The sequence below is a fragment of the Bombina bombina genome, chromosome 4 (assembly GCF_027579735.1).
Source record: "Bombina bombina isolate aBomBom1 chromosome 4, aBomBom1.pri, whole genome shotgun sequence".
Taxonomy (NCBI): domain Eukaryota; kingdom Metazoa; phylum Chordata; class Amphibia; order Anura; family Bombinatoridae; genus Bombina; species Bombina bombina.
The window spans coordinates 65,689,599-65,715,794 of NC_069502.1; the positions used below are offsets into that span (position 1 = coordinate 65,689,599).

The 26,196-nt window shown below is 38.1% G+C and overlaps 1 protein-coding gene across 1 annotated transcript in view; it reads left to right on the forward strand.

The window, feature by feature from the left end:
- The window catches only part of SCARA3 (scavenger receptor class A member 3), a 103,402-nt gene extending 78,480 nt beyond the window's left edge, over positions 1-24,922 (forward strand). Inside the window, exon 5 of the mRNA XM_053709497.1 lies at positions 13,291-24,922. Within this exon, the coding sequence (XP_053565472.1) occupies positions 13,291-13,739 (449 nt within the window). The 3' untranslated portion in view covers positions 13,740-24,922. The remainder of the gene's footprint in view (positions 1-13,290) is intronic.
- The last annotated feature ends 1,274 nt before the right edge of the window (positions 24,923-26,196 follow it).

The following is a 26,196-nucleotide window of genomic DNA, read 5'->3' on the forward strand; positions in this document are numbered from 1 at the left end:
GGGAGACAGATGTTTTAAGAACAGATACATAAGGGAGAATGGGAGACTGTAAAAAAGTTTGGCCAAATAAGGAAAATACCTAGAAATGAGGAAGGGTTGGCAATGGTTGGAACAGAGATATCTGCCATCCCAGGCAGGGCTCCTGTGTGGGAGCGGTCAGTGTTTGATACTACTTTGTTTTCACTGAATAAAACTGCTCCTTTTATACATATGTTTTTCATAAGTTGTTTAGCACAGTGTATAATGTACTCAGCTGCTTAAGGGGACATAATACCCATATGATAAATCACTTGAAAGGGCTTAACAGTTTACGAAACAAATAAATAAATAACCAAATGTCCAAAAAAACAGTTAAAGGGACATGAAACGCAAATGTTTAAGCACTTGAAAGTGATACAGCATATCTGTAAAAAGCTGACAAGACAATATCACCTAACATCTCTTTTTAAAAAAAGGAAGATATGCTCTGTGAGCAGTTATCCTTCAGCCGCATGTTGAAAAATAAAACAGCCAATCAGATTCATCAGTGCTGATGTCACACTTTGCTTTACTGTAATCTCATGAGATTTAACTGTATGGCGGGAGGAGGGGAAATAAGGTGACTGTGCCTGCACATGCCAGATGCACGCTCCCTTGCAATTCCCAGGACTTGCATCCTAATTAGCTGCTTAAAGGTACATGAAACCCAAAAAATGTATTTCATGATTCAGATAGAGAATACAATTTTAAACAACTTTCTAATTTACTTCTATTATCTAATCTGCTTCATTCTCTTGGTATCATTTGTTGAAGGAGCAGCAATGCACTACTAGTTTCTAACTGAACACATGGGTGAGCCAATCACATTCAATATATATATGCAGCCACCAATCAACAGCTAGAACCTAGTTTCTCTGCTGCTCATGAACTTGCCTAGATAAACCTTTCAGCAAATGATAATAAGAGAAGGAAGCAAATTAAAGAATAGAAGTAAATTGGAAAGTTGTTTAAAATTGTATTCTCTATCTGAATCATGAAAAAAAAAAATTGTGGGTTTCATGTCCCTTTAAAGCTCCTTTACAATGGAATGTGGCTACTGAGGAAATGGTATGGTAAAATATCTTCCTTTGTTAAATAGAGATGTTCAGATGATATTTTCTAGTCAGCTTTTTACAGCTATGCTGCATAACTTTCAAGTGCTTCAATATGTGGGTATCGTGGCCCTTTAACTGTGATTTTGGACGTTTGGCTATTTATTTGTTTGGTAAACTGTGCATACATTATCATTTCTTGCTAAGCACAAAACAAAAATCTGATAGCTTTGTTAACTGCTGCATAGTGTTGTTTTTATTGACAGCTGTTTCACATATCCATAGTACACCTTTATTTAGAGTAGTATAAGCAATTCTTTTTAATATATAATATTTTCATATGCAACAAAATTTACATCTTTTTTTTTTTTTCAAAAATATATTGAAGACTTTAAATTCTTTGTACTAATAAACATATTCACATACAATTTACAGACTACCTACTTTTCCACAGGCTAAATAAAATAGAAGAGTAATATATAAAAAATACTACTAAGTGGAGGTCACAACAAACAGAGAATATGAGGTCATTTTTAAAGAAAACAAATGGTAGCTGTGCCGGTCGCTAATAAATTCCACAGAGTGAATCAGAGCACACTTGTACTTCACAAGCTGTAAAAACAGAATGCCCTTTGGTGTTTGCTACTGGAGAAATAACTGGAGTCAACACATTACATCATGAAGACCTGGCTGTCAAGCAAGGATTAGGGAAGGAGCTGGAACCTTTTCTGCAGAATCCCATCAGTTGTGCGGCACTTAGGGTTGGCAGCTGTTCTCCACAAAAATACTGGGCATTGTGTGGGTGACTGGAGATGGGTGGTAGTTGGGTCACACAATAGCCCCCCAAAAGTTATTCCATAGGCTGCACCTTTTTTTATAACTGAACAGTCACTTTATCCCCTTGGCTGTCAGTAACATACAAACCAATGCATTTTAGAGCCATAGTTGTATTGTATAGAGACATAGATTTATCAAGGGCTGATTTGCCCCCATTTCCGCGCGAGCCTTCAGGCTCACCGGAAACAGCAGTTATGAATCAACGGTCTTAAGACTGCTGCTTCTTAACTGGTCCACTGCCTCTGAGGCTGCGGACATCAATCCGCCCGATCCTATACGATCGGGCTGATTGACACCACCTGCTAGCGGCCGATTGCCCGCAAATCTGCAGGGGCGGCATTGCACAAGCAGTTCACTAGAACTGCTTGTGCAATGTTAAATGCTGACAGCGTATGCTTTCGGCATTCAGCGATGTCTGGCAGCAGGGCCGTTTCTAGAGAATCTGGCTCCCAGGGCAAAATTCCAATATGTGCCCCCCCTCACAGATTCTAAAGTCCCCCTCCTAGACCTTGCATGTCACTCTGTCATTTAGAGGTCAGCTCCAAAGCAGCAAGGCACTACTGGGACCTAGCTGAACACACCTGGTGAGCAAATGACAAGAGACAAATGTGTGTTGCCTCCAACCACCAGTTAGCTTCTAGTAGTACATTGGTCCTGCTAAGGATATGTACATATGCTTTTCAACAATGGATACCAAGAGAACAAGAATAATAGAATTGTCTATTTTTTTGGTGTATCCTTAATTATGAAAGTTTAATTTTGACTTTCCTATCCCTTTAAATATGTCCTTTTTCTACTACAATGTTTTTTTCCAAATATGTTATTATCTAAAAATATCTTTATATATTTTACTAATTGCCATTATATTTATACTTTTCTTATAGCTATGCATATTTATTTGTTTAATGCATATCAATCCCTTTAAATTCTTATCCAAATTGTATCTACAAAACTTCCAATAGACTTTAAAGTTGAACTTTGCAAAATCAGGTAAGATTTTCTAAAGGATTGCAATTTGTCACTGGGTGAATTTGTAACATATTTAGGGGTCTATTGCAATTATTTAGAAAAGTTATAACTTTTTTTTTTACACTACAAAATTCACTATTAAAGTCTATGAGATTTTTGCACATAAATAATTTGATAAGAACTGTAATAGCTGTTTATTTTTCAGATATACTAAACACACAGGCAGTAATAGACAGAGACATGCACTCACAGACAGTAATAGACAGAGACATGCACTCACAGACAGTAATAGACAGAGACATGCACTCACAGACAGTAATAGGCAGATACATGCACTCACAGGTAGTAATAGACAGAGACATGCACTCACAGGTAGTAATAGACAGAGACATGCACTCACAGACAGTAATAGGTAGATACATGCACTCACAGACAATAATAGGCAGATACATGCACTCACAGACCATAATAGGCAGATACATGCACTCACAGACCATAATAGGCAGATACATGCACTCACAGGTAGTAATAGACAGATACATGCACTCACAGGTAGTAATAGACAGATACATGCACACACAGGTAGTAATAGACAGATACATGCACACACAGGTAGTAATAGACAGATACATGCACACACAGGTAGTAATAGACAGATACATGCACACACAGGTAGTAATAGACAGATAAATGCACACACAGGTAGTAATAGACAGATACATGCACACACAGGTAGTAATAGACAGATACATGCACACACAGGTAGTAATAGACAGATAAATGCACACACAGGCAGGGATAGATAGGCATACACACACACAGGCTGTAACAGACAGACACATGCATGCACAGACAATAATAGGCAGATACATGCGCTCACAGACCATAATAGGCAGATGCATGCACACACAGGCAGTAATAGGCAGATACACACACACACACGCAAGCAGGGATAGACAGGCATACACACATACGCAGGGATAGATAGGCATACACACACACACAGGGATAGATAGGCATACACACACACACAAGCAGGGATAGACAGGCATACACACATACGCAGGGATAGATAGGCATACAGACACACACAGGGATAGATAGGCATACACACACAAGCAGGGATAGATAGGCATACACACACACGCAGGGATAGATAGGCATACACACACACGCAGGGATAGATAGGCATACATACACACGCAGGGATAGATAGGCATACACACACACGCAGGGATAGATAGGCATACACACACACAGGGATAGATAGGCATACACACACAAGCAGGGATAGATAGGCATACACACACACGCAGGGATAGATAGGCATACACACACACGCAGGGATAGATAGGCATACACACACGCACACACACACTCAGGCAGTAATAGGCAGATACACATACACACAGGCAGGGATAGATAGGCACACCCACACACTCACACTCAGGCAGTAATAGCAGACACAGACAGGTAGGGATAGATAGGCACACACACACTCACACTCAGGCAGTAATAGGCAGATACACATACACACAGGCAGGGATAGATAGGCACACACACACACTCAGGCAGTAATAGCAGACACACATAGGTAGGGATAGATAGACATACACACACACACACACACACTCATTCAGTAATAGGCAGATACACACACACACACACAGGCAGGGATAGATAGGCATACACACACACAGGCAGTAATAGGCAGATACCACAAAGCAAAGCAAATAATCCACTCCCTTGTTATCTCCCGACTTGACTATTACAACAACCTACTCGCTGGCCTTCCTCTTTCCCGCCTCTCCCCCCTTCAATCCATCCTAAATGCCTCTGCCAGGCTGATCCACCTTTCCCGTCGCTCTGTATCTGCTGCACCTCTCTGTGAGTCCCTCCATTGGCTCCCCATTCACAGCAGAATTAAATTCAAAATTCTCACCCTTACATACAAAACTCTCACCAACGCCGCTCCCCTCTACCTATCCTCTCTAATACACAAGTATACTCCAGCCCGTCCACTAAGATCCAACAATGACCTGCTCCTTGCATCCGCAACTATCACCTCCTCTCATGCTAGCCTGCAGGACTTCTGTCGTGCAGCACCTACCCTCTGGAACACTCTCCCTCGTGCTGTCAGGCTTTGCCCTAATCTTTCTTCCTTTAAATGCTCCCTGAAGACTTTTCTGTTCAGGGAAGCCTACCACCCAACTCAATAATAAATTTATTTCACTTACCTAACATTTCCCTCATCTAACTCTGTATTAACATCCTTCTCAATCTTGCAGTCCTCACCTCCTGTTTCCCAACCTCCTACCCTTCTAAATTGTAAGTTCCCACGGGAAGAGGGCCCTCAATCCCTCCTGTATGTGTTTGTAAATTTTGTCCTGTATCTTACAAGTCTTGTATTGTTTTATTTAAATTAATTGTATCCATGGACAGTGCTGCGGAATGTGTTGGCGCTTAATAAATAAAGTATAATAATAATAATAAAGATACATGCACACAAAGGCAGTAATAGGCAGATACACACACACAAGCAGGGATAGACAGGCATACACACACACACACACACTCAGGCAGTAATAGGCAGATACACACAGGCAGGGATAGATAGGCATACACACACTCAGGCAGTAATAACAGACACACACACAGGCATGGATAGATAGGCATACACACACACTCAGGCAGTAATAGGCAGATACACATACACACAGGCAGGGATAGATAGGCATACACACACACACACACCCAGGCAGTAATAGCAGACACAGACAGGTAGGGATAGATAGGCATACACACACACACAGGCAGTAATAGGCAGATACACAGACACACAGGCAGGGATAGATAGGCATACACACACACTCAGGCAGTAATAGGCAGATACACATACACACAGGCAGGGATAGATAGGCATACACACACACTCAGGCAGTAATAGGCAGATACACATACACACAGGCAGGGATAGATAGGCACACACACACACTCAGGCAGTAATAGCAGACACACACAGGTAGGGATAGATAGGCATACACACACACACAGGCAGTAATAGGCAGATACACAGACACACAGGCAGGGATAGATAGACACACACAGTAATAGCAGACATAAGTTATCACAACTGAGTTTGTGAAAACTTGCCATTGTCATTATGGAGTAAATGACACATACACACACCCATCACTACTAAGCATTTGTAAACAATAAGTAAATAAATACAAAAAAAAGGCATATGTCAAAAAGACATCTTTTTAATTTTTTTTTAATTCAACAATCCTTAACAGAAAACCTGTTCCTTACTATGTGGAAAACCAATTTTTATACAGGACCATTTTTAATTAGCTAAATAAAACGAAAAAACATGTATATATCATTATGTAAAGACCATGAATAATTTGTCATATGCATAAAACATGACCTCTTTTAGTGACACAGATCAGTGAGATAGGAGACTGCTTTCCTCAGGGTGATTCCTCTCCTTTTTACTTTCAGTTTTAGCTCTAAGTAGTTATCCGGTCTTAGCACGCCCCCTTTGTGATCTTGTTGCTCCATTAGTATGATTGACATCCAATGCATCCAATTAACATAATAGCTTCCTTTCAAATATATATATATATATATATATATATATATACATACACAACTTCAACAGGTAAGTCCAGCACCTTTCTTTATGCTATTATTCCAGCATTTTTTCAGCATATTTCAGCATACTTATCATTATTAGAGTAGTGCACGTACGCTAAGTGGGGTCTGCCAGCCCACATATATAAATATAGTGAAACAAATAGCGTCAGCACTTATTGGTAAAAAATATCCATTCTTTATTGAGGTAACAAACAAAGTTAAAAACAGCGACGTTTCGAGTCAACACAGACCCTTAGTCATGCTATGGATTGTGGGAAATCACCTTCTTATATAGCACCTGTATATTGATTAGCTTGATTTGTCTGAACACATTATAATTTCCATTTTGGATTTTTGACCTCTAACGGGTCAGAATGTTCAGCAGTAATCTTTGTACTTAAATCACAGCTTTTTTATATATAATCAATATTTCTATCTAGTGATTTTACCCAAGACTATATTTCAACAAATATTATTAAAAACATTTCATACAAAATTACAAAGTTATTATAAAAACAAATGAAGATCATAGTCTTTGTTTAGACCATTCGAACTAAGTGTTTTTAGATGCTGTATCCACCATACCTCCCTTTTTTTCAACCGTAACTCTCTGTTACCCCCTCTTCTTTGTTTTGGTATGTGGTCAATTATTTGGAATCTTAACTGGCTAACTGTGTGTCCAGCATTTATAAGATGAGATGATACAGGGAGTGTCATATCTTTACATCTGATAGAGGACTTGTGGGCACTAATCCTGTCCTTGATGGGGTTAATGGTCTCTCCCATGTAGCCCCGCCCACATGGACATTTAAGGATATATACCACATAGTCTGTGTTACATGTGTATAGGCCTTTGATTTCACGTTTTTTGTTATCATTTATCTGTGCTATGTATTTTCCCTTGATCATGGAGTTACACTGTGCACAGTTAAGACAGGGGTATGACCCTTTGTTAGCTGTTGTGAGGTAGTTTATAGTATCTTTCTTATTTGTCCCAACATCAGATTTCACCACTAGGTCTCTAATGTTTTTGACCCTCTTATAGGATACCAAGAAAAAAATTAGAACATTTGATACTATAAGCCAAATAGAAAGTGGTTTAAAACTACGAGCACTATCTAAATCATGAAAGAAAAAATTGGCCTTCATATACCTTTAAATGCATACATTACACACGTATACCAATGCATGCATATAATGCTGTAGAAATCTCTAGTTCTAGCAATCTTTTTATAGTACAGTCATTTTAATGTTTGGCGACCTCTTGTTAATTTGTATGGGGTCTAAGGCCCTCTGCTATTTGTCTTTATTTAGTACCATGGAAAAAGGAAAAAGTTATAAAAAAATAAAAAATAAGCCACACATAAACATTTGCTAACCAAATGAAGTAATATTTATTTATAACTTGTTTTGCCATACAAAACAGATCAAACCCAGAAGTAATGTTCTATAAGTTGGATTTAAAAGGCTGTTCTATAACCAAGTTTTTGCACCTGTTTGTGCACAAGTTAAATATTGCTTGTATTACAAGTAGTGATGTCGCAAATAGTTCGCCGGCGAATAGTTCCCGGCGAACATAGCATGTTCGCGTTCGCCGCGGCGGGCGAACATATGCGATGTTCGATCCGCCCCCTATTCGTCATCATTGAGTAATACTTTGACCCTGTACCTCACAGTCAGCCGGCACATTCCAGCCAATCAGCAGCAGACCCTCCCTCCCAGACCCTCCTGGACAGCATCCATTTTAGATTCATTCGGAAGCTGCATTGTTAGTGAGAGGAGGGACAGTGTAGCTGCTGCTTATTGAATAGGGAAATCTATAGCTAGGCTAGTGTATTCAGTGTCCACTACAGTCCTGAAGGACTCATCTGATCTCTGCTGTAAGGACAGCACCCCAAAAAGCCCTTTTTAGGGCTAGAACATCTGCTTTTTTTTTCCCTGTATAATCTAATTGCAGTTGCCTGCCTGCCAGCGTGTGTCTGGCTCACAGCGTATACTGTGCCCACTTGCCCAGTGCCACCACTCATATCTGGTGTAACAGTAGTGTAGATTTAAAAAAAAAAAAAACTTTTTTGACTGTGTTAAATAGTAGCAGTCAGCTCAGTGTCCTTCACACGTGTGCGTTTCAGTGCCTCCCTGCCTGCCAGGGCACAGTGTCACTTCAGTGCAACTCATATCTGGTGTAACAGTAGTTTAAATATAAAAAAACAACACTTTTTTGACTGTGTTAAATAATAGCAATCAGTTTCCTTCACACGTGTGCGTTTCAGTGCCTGCCTGCCAGGGCACAATGTCACCCCAGTGCAACTCATATGTGGTGTAACAGTAGTGTAGATTTAAAAAAAACAACACTTTTTTGACTGTGTTAAATAATAGCAGTCAGTTTCCTTCACACGTGTGCGTTTCAGTGCCTGCCTGCCAGGGCACAGTGTCACCCCAGTGCAACTCATATCTGGTGTAACAGTAGTGTAGATTTTAAAAAAACAACACTTTTTTGACTGTGTTAAATAATAGCAGTCAATTTCCTTCACACGTGTGCGTTTCAGTGCCTGCCTGCCAGGGCACAGTGTCACCCCAGTGCAACTCATATGTGGTGTAACAGTAGTGTAGATTTAAAAAAAACAACACTTTTTTGACTGTGTTAAATAATAGCAGTCAGTTTCCTTCACACGTTTGCGTTTCAGTGCCTGCCTGCCAGGGCACAGTGTCACCCCAGTGCAACTCATATCTGGTGTAACAGTAGTGTAGATTTTTAAAAAATGGGGAGTTTGCGGTTGTGCAAATGGACTGTTTGCGGTTGTTTGCGGTGCGTTAAAGGGACAGTCTAGGCCAAAATAAACTTTCATGATTCAGATAGAGCATGTAATTTTAAACAATTTTCCAATTTACTTTTATCACCAATTTTGCTTTGTTCTCTTGGTATTCTTAGTTGAAAGCTTAACCTAGGAGGTTCATATGCTAATTTCTTAGACCTTGAAGCCCACCTCTTTCAGATTGCATTTTAACAGTTTTTCACCACTAGAAGGTGTTAGTTCACGTATTTCGTATAGATAACACTGTGCTCGTGCACGAGAAGTTATCTGGGAGCAGGCACTGATTGGCTAGACTGCAAGTCTGTCAAAAGAACTGAAAAAAGGGGCAGTTTGCAGAGGCTTAGATACAAGATAATCACAGAGGTTAAAAGTATATTATTATAAATGTGTTAGTTATGCAAAACTGGGAAATGGGTAATAAAGGGATTATCTATCTTTTAAAACAATAAAAATTCTGGTGTAGACTGTCCCTTTAAACGGGGAGTTTGGTCTGTCACTGTGAAGCGGGCGTATCCCTTACACTACCTGATCGATACAACATCCTACCTGATGTTTTAAAGCACGTTATTCCAAACAATTTAGGAATGTTAGGTGATTTATGCCCTTTATGGATTAAAACCAGACTCTGCATCAACTATGTAATTTTCCATGGGAGTTTTGCCAGGGATCCCCCTCCAGCATGCCACAGTCCAGGTGTTAGTACCCTTGCAACAACTTTTCCATCACTATTGTGGCCAGAAAGAGTCCCTGTGGGTTTTAAAATTCACCTGCCTATTGAAGTCTATGGCGGTTCGCCCGGTTCGCCCGTTCGCGAACAGTTGTGGAAGTTCGCGTTCGCCGTTCGTGAACGCAAAATTTTAGGTTCGCGACATCACTAATTACAAGTTAAAAGTAAATGTGAACATGCTTTACACTAAAATGATTACCTTGACTTGAAACCTCTGTTAAACTGATATGTGAGACAAAAAAGTTTCACAAACACATCAATACATTTACTACTACAGTACCAGTAATTAACACTGTCTGATAAAAATGTTTGCAAAATAAAATTGCATTAGCAAGTTATAAGGGCTCAAAGATATGAGGTCTCAGGTAAAAAAAAAAGGCATTCAAAGGGTTTTATATGTATGTGTGTGTATGTACTGTATATGTATGTGTGTATGTGTATATATATATATATATATATATATATATATATATATATATATATAGATATGAATTTATGTATTTTTATGTGTATATTGGTATAATAGACATATACACACACACACACACACATATATATATATATATATATATATATATATATATTATGTGTGTGTGTGCATTGGAGCCCTTTGCAGTCAAGTAGCTGAAAACATGTAAAATTATAATTATGCAATATTCATATTTAATAAAGTGTTATAGGGGCTGATTTATTATGCAGTGAACGCAACAGTTTCCGTGCGAGCCTTCAGGCTCGCCAGAAACATAAGTTAAGAAGCAGCGGTCATAAGACTGCTGCTCCTTAAGTGGTCCGCCACCCTCTGATCGGTATGATTGACACCCCCTGCTAACGGCCGATTGGCCGTGAATCTGCAGGGGGCGGCATTGCCCAAGCATTTCACTCACTAGAAATGCTTGTGCAAAGATAAATGCTGATGGCGCATGCTGATGGCTTTTATCGATGTGTGGCTGCCTTGATCCGCTACAGTCCAATGTCCGCCCGCACAATGTTAAATCGGCCCTATTTACTGTAAATATTGTACATTTCAATGCTCTTCACATAGGTGAATATGTTCTATGTATTGTTAAATAGATATTCCTATATGTATCTGTATATATCTATACCTATATATAATCGTGTGTGTATATATATATATATATATATATATATATATATATATATATATATACATATACAGTATCTCACAAAAGTGAGTACACCCCTCACATTTTTGTAAATATTTCAATATATCTTTACATGTGACAACACTGAAGAAATGACACTTTGCTACAATGTAAAGTAGTGAGTGTACAGCCTGTATAACAGTGTAAATTTGCTGTCCCCTCAAAATAACTCGACACACAGCCCTGCCTTAACCCTCTTGGGCATGGAGTTCACCAGAGCTTCACAGGTTGCCACTGGAGTCCTCCTCCACTCCTCCATGGAGCTGGTGGATGTTAGAGACCTTGCGCTCACCCACCTTCCGTTTGAGGATGCCCCACAGATGCTCAATAGGGTTTAGGTCTGGAGACATGCTTGGCCAGTCCATCACCTTTACCCTCAGCTTCTTTAGCAAGGCAGTGGTCATCTTGGAGATGTGTTTGGGGTCGTTATGTTGGAATACTGCCCTGCGGCCCAGTCTCCGAAGGGAGAGGATCATGCTCTGCTTCAGTATGTCACAGTACATGTTGGCATTCATGGTTCCCTCAATGAAATGTAGCTCCCCAGTGCCGGCAGCACTCATAAAGGCCCAGACCATGACACTCCCACCACCATGCTTGACTGTAATCAAGACACACCTGTCTTTGTACTCATCACCTGTTGTTTCCAGTAATCCATGTCCTTAGTCTGCTTGTCTTCAGCAAACTGTTTGCGGGCTTTCTTGTGCATCATCTTTAGAAGAGGCTTCCTTCTGGGACGACAGCCATGCAGACCAATTTGATGCAGCTTGCTGCATATGGTCTGAGCACTGACAGGCTGACCTCCCCCCCACCCCTTCAACCTCTGCAGCAATGCTGGCAGCACTCATACGTCTATTTCCCAAAGACAACCTCTGGATATGACACTGAGCACATGCACTCAATGTCTTTGGTCAAGCATGGCGAGGCCTGTTCTGTGAACCCGCTGTATGGTCTTGCCCACCGTGCTGCAGCTCAGTTTCAGGGTCTTGGCAATCTTCTTATAGCCTAGGCCATCTTTATGTAGAACAACAATTCTTTTTTTCAGATCCTCAGAGACTTTGCCATGAGGTGCCAAGTTGAACTTCAATTGACCAGTATGAGAGAGTGTGAGAGCGATAACACCAAATTTAACACACCTGCTCCCCATTCACACCTGAGACCTTGTAACACTAACGAGTCACATGACACCGGGGAGGGAAAATGGCTTATTGGGCCCAATTTGGACATTTCCACTTAAGGGGTGTACTCACTTTTGTTGCCAGCGGTTTAGACATTAATGGCTGTGTGTTGAGTTATTTTGAGGGGACAGCAAATTTACACTGTTATACAGGTTGTACACTCACTACTTTACATTGTAGCAAAGTGTAATTTCTTCAGTGTTGTCACATGAAAAGATATAATAAAATATTTACAAAAATGTGAGGGGTGTACTCACTTTTGTTAGATACTGTATGTATGTGTATATATATATATATATATATATATATATTTATTTTTTTTAACCTAAATTCCATGAGATATATATATATATATAGGAATATATATTTCACAAAATTATAGAACATATTCTTCTATATTCAGAATATTAGAATGTACATTATGCCATATAAGCTTCTGTATTTCCGCTTCTAAATAACCCAGATCAGATTTGCGTGACTGGTTAGGGGTTGTTTTTTTTTTTTCAAATCATGGCTCCATTAAAGTCTATAGGGGAATGCAATTATGTGCTTGCGACCTTGTGTAGTCTATATTTTATTGTGAGTATGCGTGCACTCGAGTAAAAACTTTTTACTTTAAACTCTTAATACAAGTGTGAACTGCTGAGCGCAAAAAGCTATGTCTGGCGGATGTAACACTCAAACGCAAACGTAAAATTGCACTCCACTCGTAATCTAGCCCCAACTTAGTCCCAAGTTACTCTTGCAGCAACTTTATCAGGCTCCTAATCAGATATGTTCACCTTGCTATTTACTATATAATGACATATTTTGCTAAAAACTTAATCAATTTAATTAATTAAACACTGATAAAATGCTGTTTTCTAAATATCACTGTGATTAATTTGTCTTCAACAGGTAAGCCAGGTCTTCCAGGGCCAAGAGGAATGAAAGGAGATATAGGGATCAAGGGTTCAATAGGCCTTAGAGGAGAAAAAGGAGATGCAGGTGAAATAGGATCTCCTGGCCCACAAGGTACAAGGGGGCTTCCTGGTGTCATTGGACCTCAAGGAGAGAGAGGTTCTCTTGGAATAAAAGGAGTGCAAGGCATCAAAGGTGAGAAGGGCAACATGGGCCCACCAGGTTCAAAAGGTCAAAAGGGAAATAAAGGTGATGTTGGACCTCTAGGACCAGATGGACCACCAGGTGCAAAAGGACCACCAGGGCTCCAGGGAAAGCCAGGGCTTCGGGGAATAATAGGGTTTCCAGGAAAAGATGGAGCACCAGGAGAAAAGGGTGAACCAGGAATTCCAGGACCTCGTGGCTTACCTGGTCAACGTGGACCACCAGGGCCATCTGCCATCTGAAGAAAATGTTTTTTGAGTGAATAGACTTTTCAAACTTGGAGAAAGAGAAAACCATTTTGAATGTACTGGATTTTTTTTCACATTATCCTAAAGATATATATTTTCTTATGCAAATTTAAACCACAAGTGACATATCCTGGAAGCCACCAGATTATTGACATCAGTAAAAAGCTTCTGAAGAGCTTTTTATTCTTCTCTGGGTTTAAATGTAGACCAAAACATTTAACTAGATGAGTTCAACACCAAACTTATCATATATTTCTTAATGGTTTATACCTACTATTTCACATATAATAAATATTGTACACATTGTGTTTTTAGGTTGGGAATGCTCTCCATCACCTATTGCAAGGGAATGTAGCTCAAGACCAAGTGTAATGTAATCATGCTATAGCACCTGCCAAGTAACAGGCTCTGGAAGAACAAATGATTCCATTTTAAAAATGAAAAATATTGACTTTTCCGGGGACAATAGGACCAGTCCCTGAAAACAGGGAAAATCTTGCTAAAAGGGAATTTGGTCACCCTTTTTAATTCATCTCTCTGTATGAAAACTGGAGGCATCAATATATTTCTGTTTTCTCTACTGATTGCTGGTCAATCAGAGACACATGGGGTTGGGTATTATCATTGCACAGGGGACAATGTGTCCGAGATTAAACAAGAAAGGAGGATTGAGAAATATACTTTATAGAGACAGAGAAAGTAAGACACTAGAGGGAGAGGATTGACAGAATGGAAGAAGAGAAAATAAAGATTTACTTTGGAGAGCAAGGTATGAGCCTTTGTAGGTCTTAGAAAAAAGAAGCCAAGAAGAAAGACATTTAGCCTGAAAAATAAATTCTGAGAGGAGGGTAATGTGGTTGAAAGTATGGAACAAACAAAACAATTTGAGGTTGATGGAGGAGAAAGCAAAAATTAAGGAAGAATACTAATATGATAAGGGAGAGATGTGACCCATCAGCAGAAGACATGGGACCAGGAATAGAGTAGAATATTAAGCTTTTGTTAATAAAAATGAATGTAATGTTTCTAATGGATTATCTCTAGAATTGTTGATTTAAGGAAAATGTACAGTTTTTAGGAATAACTTTTATGATACTAATACATTATCTGCATTGAGATACCAATTAACCATTTATCTGGCAGAGAGGGGCAACGCACTGCATAGCAAATAAGGGGTTAAACAGAAGACTACACAATAAATCACTAGTGGCCATAGCATTAAATGCATGAGCTGACTGACCTTCAAACTAAACTACTTTTTCTAGTAATCTGCTTTTCATTTTCCTTGCGTAGTGAATAATTAAAATGAATGTTTCCTTATAGCAACCATGTTACATTAAGAAAACTAGAAATACATTACAGAACAGTGTAGCAGGTAAATATTTAAAGGACCAAATACAAAATTCAAAGTGGAATTAAGGTTACATGTTGTGCCTTGTACGCAAAACAATGAAATCAGCATTGCTTCCTTTAAAGAGATACAGGAGTGAATATTGTAACTACAACAAGTAGAGTGTATTTAAATAAGTAGCAACAGGGTTTTTTTAACTTAAAAGTAGAATAAATCCTTTTTAACTTATGCAAATGAAGGTTTTAAGCCCTACCCCGTAACTGAATGCTGGAGAACTGTATCCTGAAAATATTCTATGCACCTGACCGTTAAAAAATGAGCACTGTGTGAGCAGGGGTAGGACAATATCACCATCATTTTCCTGTCAGTGGACAAAAGTTACCACTCAGAAGAGAAAAGGTTACTAGGAAAAAAACGTATATCTAACTCATCTTAAATGTCTTTCTCTGAATAGTGGAAATTTTCAGACCTGATAGCACTTAATAGCACCACTAACTGAAAATATTGCACATTGGCAATACTGAACTGAGCATACATGCAGGCTTTCTCATTAACTACAGCTTATGTGTTGCTATGAGCTCTCCTCTTAACTAACTATGTACTCGTTTTGTGAGCATGCTATTAGGATACTTGTTCACATGTTTTTGCAACAAATGAATTGTTTCTTTAAAACAAAAATGCATAGATTTTTAAAATCTGAATGTTTTAAACTTTTTAATTATAAAAAAATAATGAAGTAATGATTGTTAATTGACATTTCCCCCTGGTTTGTCTGCACCAGAAGATATGCACCTGAGCAGCTGTCCTAAAAAAATATATAGTGCCAGGCTTTTCTTTATGGCTCCACTGTGACGGCCATCTTGGAAATCCTTCCACCATATTTGTAAAGGCAAATCCATACACTTTCCTTATACTTTAATTCCTGATATGCAGGGGGGACGCACACAGAGTGGCCATGCATGATACAGATGGGGCCCGGGCCCCACCAGTCTCCCCTGTAGCAAAGAGACTACTGAATACAGTGCCAGATGGCCCCCTAGAGGTGCAGGCCAGGCCTCAATTGAGACCTCTGAGATGGTAACATAAAATATTTAATTATGCCTAGTAAAAAATATTTCATTATTTTTTCTGCCACCTTTCCTGTAATTTGTCTGAAAAATAACCCAGAGCTTTAACCCCTTAATGACCGTGAAGTACCCTGAACCTAACAGGTCATTATGGGTTTGCTTGTTTGCTGTGAGTGGCAAGACCACACTATTAGACCCTCCCTCCCTCCTGCCGCTGGCAGTGAGACCGTGCTATAACAGACTCCCATAGAAAGACAAGTGACGCACAGGGTACATTGCTGGTCTTTAAGGGGTTAAAAGCCTTCCCTGTTAAATAGTGTGTCTTTTTCAATAACAATTTTTTTTAAATAATTAAAATACACACTTTTTTAAGGAGGTTTCTAAGCTTTTCATTAAAGAGACATAAACCCCCCAAAACCTTTATTTTAAAGCTCAGACTCCCCTTTTCAAAATAAGATTTAAAAACCAGACGGTCACTGTGGTAATACTGCTGTGAAAAAATGTGCATTTATTTCAGTAAAGGTTCATGGGAACCCCTATGTTATATAACAGTATTCAGAGGCCCTTATTTATATTAGGTTATCCCTTCTTCTTTTTACTATAAAGTTAAAACACACATTATTGTTTAGAACATTAGTTCGCAAACCTTTTCAGATCATTGCCATGACAAGGCATGTACATTTGAGTATTCGGAAGCAACCAACGTGGAATATCATGGCCGCCAGCAACATTTAACTATTTTCTGAGCTGTATGTCGTCTTCTGAAAGTGCAACACATTAAAATCTGTGCAAATCCAGATCTTAGTGTGTTGCTCTTTCACAAGAACAAATCCAGCTCAGAAAACAGACATATACCCCTGGCGGACAGTATATTCCGCTTTGGTTTGCTTCCGAATAGTCCCGATGCACATGTCTATTCTAATAACAACACAAAATATCAAACATAAACTCGCTGGAGCTGTAGTCATGCAAAGTATATCGTTTATTCGGCTGTACCAAATAAGGATAAAAGGTTACAAACAGGAGCGCCTGACATGTTTCATGCATGCGCTTCGTCAAAGGCTGAAACACCATTTACTTAATAATTACTCTGTCTTCTTATGAACGCATGGTTCTTGGTACTGAATTGTTTTTTTTTGTTTTCATTAATAACACAACCCAATCTAAAGGATTAACAATTAAACATATTCAAATTTTAAAAGAAATGTTTTAATTGTTTTAAAACTGTATTATCTTTATCTTCTGATACCAGCTTTTTAAAGTTGATAGTGACTGTTCAGGTGTCTTATAAACCCCATTTAGTAATTACTTAAAGGGACAGACTACTTTGATTTTTTTTTTAATTGTTTAAAAAGATAGATAACCCATTTACTAACTCAGGTTTGCTTAACCAACATTGTTATATTAATATAATTTAGCACTTAAGCCTGTTTCTAAACCCCTAGAAGACACCCCTTATCTCTTTTTCTCTGCTTTTTTTTCCCAATCACTACAGCCAGACAGTGCTAAGTCATGTGTGCCTTATAGATAACATTGTGCTCACTCCCAATGCATGATGATGATAATGGGTTCCCAAGAACCAGTACTAACTGGCTAAAATGCAAAATTTTAAAAAGCACTGAGATAAGGGACAGTCTGCAGGGGCTTAGATACAAGTAATCATAGTGTTAAAAAGCATATACATTTAAAAGTGTTGGTTATGTTAAACTTGGATGGGCTTAATAAAGTTATACCAGTTTCATGTCTCTTTGCAGCAGTCTTAAATTGCCATAGTCGGAGATCTGGAGTTTATTTCTTTGTTTGGAGTATATTTGTAATATTGCACAAATAAATCATCTTAATAGAAAGTGTATCCTACTTACCAAACTGTTATGCAGTGCACCACCAGGTTTTTTCTGATGACAGAAAAGCTAAAAACCTTAGATGGTTGACTGTGTACAAAGCTACTCAGACAAGCACAACAGGCCTTTGCTGTGTTTCCTGCTACTACACAACGATTCTAAACTAAATTAATGTTAATAATTCATGTTAATGTACAGCACTGGCAAAACAAAGAATACAAACCTACAGTAAAAGTGGTTGCAATTTTTTTTAGTGAGAGGAAAAAAAAGTTGCTAATAAACCTGAACTATCACAGATGAAATAGCCTTGATGAAGCATTGGCAAAGAGAAGTAAAACTTCAAATACACAGCTAGAAAGTTGTTTTGCTTTGCGCACCTAGGATAAAACACAACAAATTATAATTTTTATATTTATATTTAGAGGGGCCCACTTGCACCTCTTCCAATTATTTTCTATTAGTGCCCCCTATTTTAATCCCAGTGCCCCCTTTCATCTCTTATGCCTATTAGTGGCCCCCTGAGTGATCCCACTGCCCACCCCAGACAGCATCGCCGACTTTAGGAACCACTGGTTTAAAACCTTGTTTATTAAGTGTGCATTTTTTTACACTTGTTTTGAAGATGGTTAACATCATGATTACATAAAATAATGGCATAGTTAGAATCTGCCATTGCTTTGATGTCCTCAAGCAATTTAAAATTAATGCCTAATTATGTTCAAATTTTGATACAATAAGTAATTTTATTAAAAGCTCATCCTCACGAATTATTTAAAATTTTACTTCAAATTTTGTCCAACAAAAGTGGTAGCTATTCAACTGGGAACAAGACCAGTTTTCAGCTTATTCTCTGTTATATTATCTATGTGCAGCCTGTGTTTACTTGATTGGACCTATCAGAGATGGGAACCTTCAACAAGTCTTATCATGTTGGTCCAATACAGTAGGGCAGTTTAACCCCTAAATACTGACAATTCTCCTTTGAATGTTCCTTTAATAGATTGTGATACCTGTTAATGGACCAACAAAATAAAGTTGTTGTTTTTTATTCAATAACATTTCATGACCTCATAGGTCTCTTGTTCAGATGTAGATAATAGCTGTCTGACAAGGAGAGGCTTATATATCATGTACATATAATAATAATAATAATAATAGTAATAATAATAGTAATGATAATAATAAAAGGCAGTTTAATTGAATTTATACATCCTTTTGTATTTGGATTTACACCTCATTTTGTGTAGTGTAGGGGGAACAAAATAACCACTACACAAAAGGATGAACCATCACAGACACTGCATGTACCACCCAGATCAAGAAACCCCAGTGGGTAAACAAATACCCTTGTCCGAAAACTCCAGACTTCTGCCTTGAATTTAGACTCTGGCTTTATGACACACTATGAGTAGGTGTGAAACTATAAAATATCCTAGCCATTCAGCCTACAGTTTTCACACCTCCATATCTGCCTACTACATCTGAAGGTAACATTCATGGGAAACTATTGATAAGGACTAACTTTGTATCCCATTATCTGGGAACTGACCTTTTATATTATATGTACAAAATAAATATGTCAGGCAGCTTTTATCTACATGTGAAGAAGAGACCTGTGAGGTTTTGAAAGTTTATGGAATAAAAAAAAAACAACTTGATTTTGCTAGTTTATTAAAAGGTATTAAAAGGTATCACAATCAACTAAAGGAACATTCTCTGCGGGACCAATATATCAAAAACCTCTTTTCAGTTAATTTTCCTTTGAATGATTAGTACAGATAACACTACATTTTTTTGTTTACTTCCAAACTGCTGTGAACAAATTATGGAATATTAATCATCTTTACAAGTGACCCATTCCATTTAAGTAAATTGTACTTTAAAATGTTCTATCATTATATGAATATACATTGCACATATTTAATTTATATTTCCTTTTTCTTTGCATGACAACATGTGAAGTGAAGGCTATTTAAAGGGACACTTAAGTTAAAATTAAACTTTCATTATTCAGATAGAGCAGCAATTTTAAACAACTTTCCAATTTACTTCCATTAACAAAATGTGCACAGTCTTTTTATATTTAAACTTTTTGAGTCACTAGCTCCTACTGAGCATGTGCAAGAATTCCGTAAACGTATATGCATTTGTGATTGGCTGATGACTGTCAAATGGTACGTGTATGTATTTGTGATTGGCTGATGGCTGTCACATGGTACAGTTGGAGTGAAAGTAGACATTATGCAAATCTACTGTGTTTACTGGTTCTTTAAATTTAAATTGAAACTAACACAGCAGTATCATTAGTATACTTCCTACAAGTGCCCATTGACTGATATGCACTTCCTGCTAATACATTGGCTGACTAGCACGTCCTGCTAATGCCCATTTGAGCATTTAGTAAGAAGTATCTGTAAGTCAATGAACATAAGTAGAAAGTGTACATATGGTATTTATATTTTAGCTTCAGTTTACATTTAAACAGTTTTTACTTCATATGTATTATGGCAAAATATAATGCTAGATACAGTAGATATAAAAAGTCTACACACCCTTATGAAATTGCAGGTCTTTGAAATGTAGACAGAAATAATAACAATGTAATGTCTAACTGTAATGTGATCTTCCAACAAACAAAAAATCCACCAAAAAAACTAAACAAAACAAAAAAAGTTAATTATTAGGAACATTTTAAATAAAAACTACATAACAATGATTGCATAAGTCTGCACATAAATAATGAATTATTCTGATTAAACAAAGATTAAAGTCAGCTGTTGCTGTAGCATTTGCTTGAATGTTTAGGGTTGCATCCTACTGGGAGAACCATGGTCCATGAATAGTTACCAAAGAAACTGAAAGTGCTAATATTGTTAAAAAGTATCAGTAGAGGGATATAATAAGAATATCAAAGGCACTAGATGTACCAAGGAACACCGTCAAAACCATCATCAAAAAGTGGAGAAAACCTGGAAAAACAGAGACATTGCCAAAATCAGGACGACCTAACATAGTTGATGAGAGGATGAGGAGAAAACTTAGGGTGGTCACCAAGAGGCCAGCAGCAACACTGAAAGAGCTAAATTTATTTCTTGCAGGTGCCGGTCACTCCTTGCATGAGACCACCATCTCTTGTATTCTACACGTCTTATGCAGTAGGGTGGCAAGACAGAAACTCTTTATTACAAAAAGAAACACCCAAGCCTGTTTAGATTATGCCAAAAGATTCCTTCACCCCAAACCATGTGGGAACATGTGCTATGGTCTGCCTAGACAAAGGTTTAACTTTTCAGCCTAAATTGTAGGCTTGTACATTTGTTTCATTATGAATACAAATTCGTAATGAAAATTTGCATATTTATTTCATTTTACCAAAATGAATATCTGAATGAATGCACTAATTGAAAGAATAAAGAATATAATTCATTAGTATGTTTGTTATTCTTTAAAATTATATGTATACTTACCTGTAGCGTGCTGGGAAGCCTTGCTAATCCTATTCTTTTTCATAGACTCCAGGGCTGTGCTAATAGGGACATTAGTAAGGCGGATCCTATAGCACATGCGGGGGATCACGCTAATCCGCACTTCTTCACAGAGTCCAGGGCTGTGCTAATAGGATAATTAGGCACTGGTGTCTGTAAAGAAGCGTTGGATTAGTGGTCCCCCATCTGTGCTAAAGAAGAAGGTCCTTTAGCGCTGGTTCTGTGATATGCTGTACTAATATTCTGATTAGCGAGGCTCCTCAGCAGGCTATAGGTCAGTATCCAAAGGTGACACTGTGCTACCTGCAGCAAGATCACATTTACATTTGTTCTTAAGAAAAAAATATGTAAATGTTAGTGTATATTAAGTATTTGCTATGTTTTAAGCAAAACGAATACTGAATAGTGCAGCACACGAATATTCTGAAAAACTAGTTATTCAGTGCTGCGTAAGTCTACTAAATTGTAAAAGATATATTTGGTGCAAAGCCGATAAAGCTCATCATCCAAGGAACACAATGCCAACTTTGAAGCATGGTAGTACCAGTATTATGCTTTGGGGCTGCTTTTCCTCAGGGGGTCAGGGGCTCTAGTCAAGATAGATGGGATAGTGAATAGCTCCAAATATAAAGATATTTGTCACAAAACCTGTTGGCCTCTGTCAGAAAAATGAAGAGGAATTTCAGATTCCAACATGATAATGACCCAAAAGCTTACATTCAAATTGACCAAGGCATGGCTTCAGAAAAAGAAAATCAAAGTCTTGGAATGGCCCAGTCAGAGCTCAGACCTCAATCCTATCAAAATCCTGTGGAATGAACTAAAGAGAGCAGTACACAGAAGATCCCATCACAATCTGAAGGAAACTTGACTTGTTTGTAAAGAAGAGAGGGATAAAATTCCAAAGTCTGGATGTGCAAAGTTAATAGAGACTTATTCACAAAAACTTGCTGCTGTAAAAAATGCAAAAGGTGATTCCACAACGTATTAGTTGAGTGGTGTGCGGACTCAGGGTGGTGTAATTTTTGTAATTTATTTTTATTATTATTTAAAATGATCCTAATAATTCCTAATAATGAACTATTTGTTCATTGTCTTTACATTTCAAAAACCTGCAATTTCATAAGGGTGTGTAGACTTTTTTTTTATCCACTGTACAATGAAGTACCCAAAGCAAACATTAGGCTGAGGATAAGACATTTATGTATTTTTTAAAATTATATTAATTACATTTATTTTTTATTTATCACATTATGGTTTTTTTTAGTAGACAACCCAAGGTATTGATCTAGGCCCATTTTGGTATATTTCATGCTACTTTTTTTTCACATGCAAATACGATCATATAAAAAAAAATGATTAACTTTTTCAAAAGCCTTTGTGTTCTCCCTGAAATTATTTACATACTGCTTGTGCATTCACAACACAAATGGTTGTAAAAACTTCTCTGGGATAACCTTTATTCAGAAATAGAAGACATGCTTGGCTTTGCCATTGCTTTTTGATAATTAGAAGGCTTATAATTGCGCCTGCAAACCACATTTCTGAAATTCCCAGCAGTGAAGGGGTTAATCATGGTAGCTTGTAAGGTTAATTTTATATGCAGTGTAGAGATTACCCTCTCCCTCCTGATCCCTCCCAAGAGCTCTCTTTCCTCCTTCAACCCCTACTGGCCACCAACATCTAAGGTACTGGCAGACAGTCTTACAGTGCAGGTTAAGGGTTTTTTTTATTCTTTTTTTTACTGTTGGGATCCCTCCTTAACCCTCCCATCTCCCTGATTCCTCCCAAAAAGGTCTCTAACCCTCACCCATCACTCTAGAAGCTGTCTGCCAGTACCCATTTTATAGTAATTTTATTTACTTTTCCCCCCCATTATTTCTTAATAAAAATATTTTTCTGTAGTGTAGGGAACCCCCTCCAAGTGAGCATTCCTACGGACCCCCTTCCTCCCTGTCATTACTATTTTCTGTAGCATAGAGAACCCTCCCTCCCCTCCCTCATCAAATCCTTTATCTGCAGAGTTGGGAACTCTGCCCTTCATCCCCCTCCTGCAATGTACCGCCCGCCGCCTCTATCCTTCCCTCCCACACCCTCTATGTTATCACCGCAAGCCGATACAGACAGTGACACTGAGTGTTAGTGTCTGTATCGGTTATCTGCCTTTATAGGCTAAAGGAAGAAAAATCAGTTCTTCCTTACCATATGAAGTCAGATGCCTTTTGCCTCTGGCTGCAAACTTTGCTGACCACAGCATGAGTCAGAAGGTTGGATGTAGGGGCTACATCAACAGGGCATGCTAGGCAAAGTACTCTGTGACATAGTACCTATGTCAAAATGGCTTAAGGGGTTAAAGTATCTCTAACATTGCTGTGTTCTACACTGAAATTGCCCTGAATCATCCATAGCAGAATAGATATGATAAAGAAAACCTAGGTTTCAACATTGCAACGCCCATTACATTATAGACACTCAGGGAAATTATAAAGCTCATAATTTCACAAGAAAATTGTGACAGAATAAATACTGAAAGTATATTTCAAAGTGTTCCTACTATACAATAATAAACATTTTATATTACAATCTCAAAGTGTATAATGTCCCTTTAAATGCTACTCTTCCATATAGATAAAATATTTTAAGTACAATGTCCCTTTAAAGATTCCTGTGAAAAAAGTCTTATTCATCTCATATTCACTATCATCCCTAACCCCTAATTCTAACAACTGATAATGTCCATAAATTAACACTTTCAATAACAATAACCAAACCTTGTCAACAAGATCACTCTGTCATGACTTGCACTTTTGGGTGGTACCCTTATGACATTATCCTTTATCCATTTTTGATACCTATATATGGTTAATTCTGCCATAGTCTTTGTTATTTTGAAAGTGTCTTGTTATCTAAAATACTTCACACTAAGCATCATATTTTTGAATAAATATGTCATGATTGTTGTGCTATAAATTTATTATTAAAAAGTAAATGTTTCTTTATCTGCTGAAACTATGTAGCTGTTATTCTTTTTTGTTTATCATAACATTCCTATTGCACAACTCTTCCTGTTTTATAACTGCCAGCATGTCCCTACTCCATATGCTCAATATCATTGTTAATTAAACTATCTGAACTCCCATATATGGAATATGCCAGGCAGAAATGTTATAATATTGTCATTAAGATAAACAGTGTTTGTAAGATTTATTAGATCCAGATTATATTCAATAAATAAGCTACATGTGCACTGTTATTGCAGCAATCTTACAGGGAGACTTAATACCTTGTGTTTCTTGGGTTTACTGTATATGTGCAACTGGTTTGCACACAATGTACTGAGGATATTGTTGTAGTATATGACCTGATGCTCTGATATCTACAAGTAATATCAATGTACTCACAGAATAAATAAATATAACTTTGCTATAAAAAATATTTGTTTTATTTTATTGCAAGGCACAAACATATTCAAATTATTTACTTGTCATTTCAGAGCTCCCCAAACCCTTTAGTTTTTAAAATTCTTATTATCCTCATACTGGTTTCTCTAAAATAATTATGCCATATAAACCACCCAGCAATGACCAACATCATCCTATTTGCATACTCACACCCCAACCCTGCCAAGATCATCTAGCCATGCCCCTCATGTCCTCTCCATATAGCACAATGACTAAGCCTTTGGCCAGTTTTCCCTCTAAGGCCAGTTTTGAGAGCTGCCCAGCATTGAAACAGTTAATGAGGGAACCACACCTTGCAGTATGAATTGTATTGTGTTTGCTATTTGCTCTAATTACCTGTTTCACTGTTGGCACACTTACAAACTGGCTTTAGAGGGAACACTGTTCCTGACCACTTAGACTTCACCACCACCCATAAGGCCCTGCTGAGAGTTATCATAGCACCCCATAGTTGTCAAAGGAAAGTGGCTGGTACTGCGATGGGGGCAAAATTTTCCCCCTCCTATGCCAACCTCTTCATTGGGTGGTGGGAGCAGGACCGCATTAATGGTGGTGGGAACCCTTTTGGCTCGGCGATAGTTGTGTACAGAAGGTACATTTATGATCTGTTGTTCATCTGGAGAGGGGCACAAAGGGATCTATCTAGCTTTATCCAGTATCTCAATACTAATGACCTGGGTATTAGCTTTACATCCGAATCGAGCCCACACAGTATAAACTATTTGGACATAACCCTCATGGATATATGTGGTGAAAAGGTGCACACAAAGGTGTACAGAAAACCGATTTCTGGGAACACTTCCTCCATGCGAAGAGTTGTTATCTGAGGAGTGGGTTCCAGGGAATAACTAAGGGGAAGTTTATCCGTTTGAAACGGAACTGCTCCAATCTGTATCAATTCAATATTGAATCACAGGATTTGACGGATAGACTTCTATCTAGAGGCTGCAAAAGGGAAACTGTAAGTAAGGCAGCAGAAACTGTTAAGTGAATAGACCTTCAGGAACTAATACTTTCTAAGGCCGTCCTGTAAACAGGACAAATACAATGGGTAGTCTCCTATTTATTAAGAACTACACTGAGCAATATAACCAAATTTGTAATATTGTTAAGATGCACCTTCCCATGCTGAAGGCGGATGATGGTCTAGCCGACCTTTCAACAAGCCTGTCTAAATTTGCATATAGACATTATAAAACAATAGGGAACATGGTTGCCCCTACTAAATTACAGTCCACTACATCCA